Consider the following 4,385-nt stretch of genomic DNA (forward strand, 5'->3'; position numbering starts at 1 on the left):
GCAAGTGCCTCCTAGGTTTACTCCAACGACGGCACCTAGCCCTTCAGCTAGGTGTTGGATTCAAATCCACTCACTTCCCAAAGAGAGAAGTGATTACATGTAATTTCAATACCAATCCTTGCAAGACCCCAAAAAAAAAAAGTATCAAGAGGGAATGGACAAGAATGTTATCGAGGAGCTACACTTCAATTAAATAGTCAAGGGTTCGTCATAGAATGCTACTGAGGAGTTTCACATAAAGTTAAGAGGGCCATTATGCAACTTGTGTTATGCAAATAATAAATTATTGCATCTCATGACTTTGAATGCACAAAATGTCTCCAACCAATAAGGATAAGTCTAATGTCTCCAATGAATTAGCTGCTACTGAAATCAAAGAAAGTGAGACCAATATATGAACCTTGAGGCAAGTTTTTAATACTCAATTAAAGATCAGTTGCCAATTAGGTTTATTTTTGCCCTTTTATATCTTCCAAAGAAATCCAAGCTAAAATTTCATGCAAACCTTATTGGAGTGCTAATATATTTCACTTATAAGATTAAATAAAGTTTAAGCTTAACATGCAACTAAGCCTTATGTACTCTACTACAAATGTGTAGATGAATGTTTCTCGAAATTTCTCAGAAAATAAATAAAACTAACCATTTGATTGAATTTCACCAAATACGCAAAAATATGGTATATTCCTACTCCCTAGGTCATCAAATATAAAAGAAATTTTATTAATTGTAGTGACAAGACACCTCCAAATTGCAAATCAAACGCAACTACACACAGTGTAAGTTCAGTTCTAATATTATCTTTTTTCGATTGGCTGATGCACAAACTTAGCAATCAAGTTTTCCAAAAAAAAAGAAAAAAATCTTGTAGCTTGGATCTTATGTTTTTTTGCTCATACAAATGCAACAATCTGGCTCTTCCTTGTGAAAAGTTTCACCTTTAAACGACACCCAAATCGACAATTTCAACTCATGTTAACATGAGCTGGTGTATTACAAAATATGTAATGGATGACAAATAGCAAACACTTAACACTACATAATGATTAGAGTTTGTGCACATCCCACAAATGATATCTTGAAAATATGTCATTCAAGACATCTATGAAAATGGGAGGATTCCCAAACATGGCAAAGTGAACTCTGCCTATGATTCATGAATCGAGCCATCGATGAAAATGCCTGATGTTCCTAACTTGTCAAGGCTTCTAATATACATCCCCACTTAAGTTCCTCCCAATGCTTAAGAAATTATAATGGCTGTCATAGACAAGCACAACAATCAAGGCTACATTCGATAGGACTATGCAGAGTATAGGAGAGAGAGTGGGAACACCATCGATGGAGGGTACGACTCAGTCTCTCCATCAAGCAAAACAAACCTTGTGCCTCCTATTAATAAGTTGATAGCAAGATTTCCCTTTCTCACTGTTTGTACTTCTTGAGATGCTTGGGAGGCTCACACATGGCTACCAACCAACATTTGAAGCGCCATGAACACAGTGTTGAATCATAGGCTTGTGCTCTAGTAATGGATGTCTCTGTAAGCTTGAGACAAAACCCAAAAAGAAACTGAGGACCTAAAACATGAAGAGGTTAACTCCAGATTACTTTAACGCCCATGCATCAAAAGCAAATTTTCCGAAAGGAGATCATACATGGACATAGTAAGCACAAAAAACTTATTACAATCAAAACTTGGCATATGCAAGCAAACTGGAAAGACGATCTTGTCACCTAAAACTAACACTTTCCTACGCCTGGCTAGATCATGATGGCTCTCAGCAGAGGAGAAAAAGACTCCCTATGTTAGGTGATAAACGCTAATATATTTGTTGCTTCCTTCAATTAAGTCAAAAATAATACGTGGTAAAACCCCCGACATTCGTGAGACAGTTCAGCATGTGTAAGAAAAGGAGCAAGGCAGAGTCACCGGCAGTCACTTTCAGTATGTGTAAGCAAAGGAGCAAGGAAGAGTCACCTGTAGTCACTGTTACTTCCTACACAAGCCATGGTGTCCAGATGATAACATTCTCCCATCAAGACAGAGCACTATTTATCCTCAATGTTTTTGGCCTTTGTTTTCTTCAACTTCTTTGACAGGGGCTTATCTGAAAGTTTGAGCTCTGTAGCAGCAGGTCTCTTAATTGCGTCTTTCAAGTCATGCCCATTATTGGCATCTTTGACAGAGGCCCAATTGGGTGAAGAGAGCAGTTTCTCTTCCGTCAAAGAACGATCATCAATGTTGAGCGTCTTTTGTGCGCTTTCTGAAAGTGGGAGTGAGTTAGCAGGCAGCCAGCTGCATAGATTTGAAGTACCCATCAAAACAATTGAACCAACTTACTTTTGAGAGAACACGCCACAAGACAGGTGAGACGAGCTTTGGTTTCTGCCTCCATCACAGGGCTTGGGGGGGTCACACTGTCCGGTTTCCCTAGGAGTCTGGTATCCCAGACACGTATGCAACCATCTGAAGATGCACTGGCTACATAGAAAGGAGCATTCTCTGATGTCAGGTCTGTGGCCCAGACACTGAGCCCTCTAATTCTATTTGAGTGTGCATTCATAACTGAGAGGGCAAGCTTTGCACTCCTTGTATCCCAAGCCCTTACAATGCGATCTTCCCCTCCTGTGAAGATCAGATCGTCCTGACCAAAAGTGTGCAAAACACAAGACAACCCTAAGGATGGAAAGAGGTAACACAACAGGAAACCCTAAAAGCAAAGTTCAGGAGAAAGCAGGCAACACATCAGGAAACCCTAAAGGCAAAGGCAACACGACAGGAAACCATAAAGGCAAAGTTGAAGCCCAAAGGACAGCAATAAACACTGGGAGGAAACCCTCAAAGCAAAAACACATAAGGAAACCTTAGAAAACAGCAGTGTATACTTCAAGAAGAAACACAAAGAGCGTACCTCTTGTTGAGCCATACAGAGCACGCGTTTGTCATGAGTTAGGTTGTGTAGGGGGCGGCCATCTTCAGCACTGTGGACAGTGACAGTATTCTCCACACACAGAGAGTAGGTATTGCCTTCTTGGGGAGAGAATCTGATGAGGGAGGCCTCAGCTGGGAGCTTGGAGGTGAAGCTACGCCTACCCTTGAGAAGGTCATACATGTTGAGGTGGGAGTCCCGCCCAACAGAGAGGCAGAGGCGCCCAGAAGGATGTATGGAGAGATCAGAGACCCCCTTCTTGTGGCCCTTCATGGTCGTGTAGAGAAGCCAGGAGTCTGTGTCCCATATGCACACCATGCCATCTTCAGAGCCGCTCAGCAGATTGCTTGGATACGAGGGCACCACAGAGCCGTAGAAACACAGTGTTGTCACCGCCCCTGTGTGGTGGACTAGGGTTCCCATGTCCCTCTGTGCATTCGTGTCGAAGATCTTGATGGTGTCGTCTGCCCCGCCTGTCGCCAGCACTGCGCCCCATGAGGCTATGCACTTGATGGGGGCCAAATGGGCTGGATAGGAGAAGATGGGCTGCAGATGGCTCTTCTTCTTCTCCACTCTCCATCCCCATAGGTACCTCTCATATGACCCAGCTACAAGCTTCATAGCTTTCCTTTCCGTGTTACTACAATGCCATAGCTTAAAACCCCGCTTCTCAAGTTCCAAATTCAAAGGGCACTATAAGTAATTCCTGATACAAAAGCATTTCTCTATTCGAGTCTATCGGCACCACTGTAAGGCCCATTACACATCGCCATACCCCTACCTGCCCATGCTGATGTGGTGGGGGTATCCACCGCCCATAATTCATGGGCGGCAATCTCCCCCGCCCATACATGGGCGTGGGTGTGCCCATACATGGGCGGTGGGGTATGTGTAATGGGCCTAAAGCCGTGAATGTGAGGTGTAGCCAATCACTCGATTACTTGTTGCCACTGGCAACATCAAGTGTTATCTCAACCACAACATGCTCGATAATAATCTTTTAAACGTATAATCAGGTACTCCTAGGCACCCGGTGTAGTTCTCACTAGTACAATCAAGCTCTATACGTTCTCACTAGTACAATCAAGCTCTATACGTGCCATGCAAACCCTCTTGCTTGAAGTCTTTTCCTTCAGTAGAGGGAAGCTTAGGAATGGGATGGAGCTAGTGATTAGGAGAGAGAAGCATAGAAAGTGGGTAGTTAACCCCGCTTGAGGAAGTAAGTGGAGCTAGTGATTAGGAGAGAGAAGCATAGAGAGTGGGTAGTTAACCCCGCTTGAGGAAGTGTAAGGAGTGGGAATGGAAATGAGAGCTTGCTAGTATAAGTCTCAAATGGAGAGCAATCTCGCATTGGGAGCATGCAATGGACCTTTCCACAACGAAGCATTTCCCTTGTTAATTGACGCTTGGTAAGGAATACAATAGGCTTGATTTCCCTCAAACGCTTTCTAT

General features: G+C 43.2%; 1 protein-coding gene across 3 annotated transcripts; it reads right to left on the reverse strand.

The window, feature by feature from the left end:
- Positions 1-961: 961 nt before the first annotated feature.
- Positions 962-3,622, reverse strand: LOC147603657 (Transducin/WD40 repeat-like superfamily protein). Of its 3 annotated transcripts, none has more exons than XR_015265524.1 (4): positions 2,916-3,622; positions 2,345-2,648; positions 1,982-2,267; positions 962-1,541 (listed from the first exon to the last, which is right to left on the reverse strand). XR_015265524.1 is itself a non-coding variant. In XM_086796007.1 (3 exons), the coding sequence occupies exons 1-3, from the start codon at positions 3,552-3,554 to the stop codon at positions 2,053-2,055; spliced, it is 1,158 nt and encodes a 385-aa protein (XP_086652133.1). In that variant the 5' UTR covers positions 3,555-3,622; the 3' UTR covers positions 1,821-2,052. The 3 variants fall into 3 exon arrangements, 1 of the variants encoding a protein (XP_086652133.1); XR_015265523.1 differs by having other exon boundaries at positions 962-1,548; XM_086796007.1 differs by lacking the exon at positions 962-1,541 and having other exon boundaries at positions 1,821-2,267.
- Positions 3,623-4,385: the final 763 nt, after the last annotated feature.

The sequence above is a fragment of the Cibotium barometz genome, chromosome 63 (assembly GCF_041138505.1).
Source record: "Cibotium barometz isolate CiBa-2024 chromosome 63, ASM4113850v1, whole genome shotgun sequence".
NCBI lineage: Eukaryota > Viridiplantae > Streptophyta > Polypodiopsida > Cyatheales > Cibotiaceae > Cibotium > Cibotium barometz.

What these genes read in the sequence shown, in the direction of transcription:
- LOC147603657 (XM_086796007.1), bottom strand. Translation starts at nt 3,554, where the DNA reads ATGAAGCTTGTAGCTGGGTCATATGAGAGGTACCTATGGGGATGGAGA. An exon ending in TCTGTATGGCTCAACAAGAG is followed by an intron (nt 2,649 to 2,915) that starts GTACGCTCTTTG and finishes ACTTTTGGTCAG; the next exon opens with GACGATCTGATCTTCACAGG. An exon ending in TGTGGCGTGTTCTCTCAAAA is followed by an intron (nt 2,268 to 2,344) that starts GTAAGTTGGTTC and finishes TCCCACTTTCAG; the next exon opens with AAAGCGCACAAAAGACGCTC.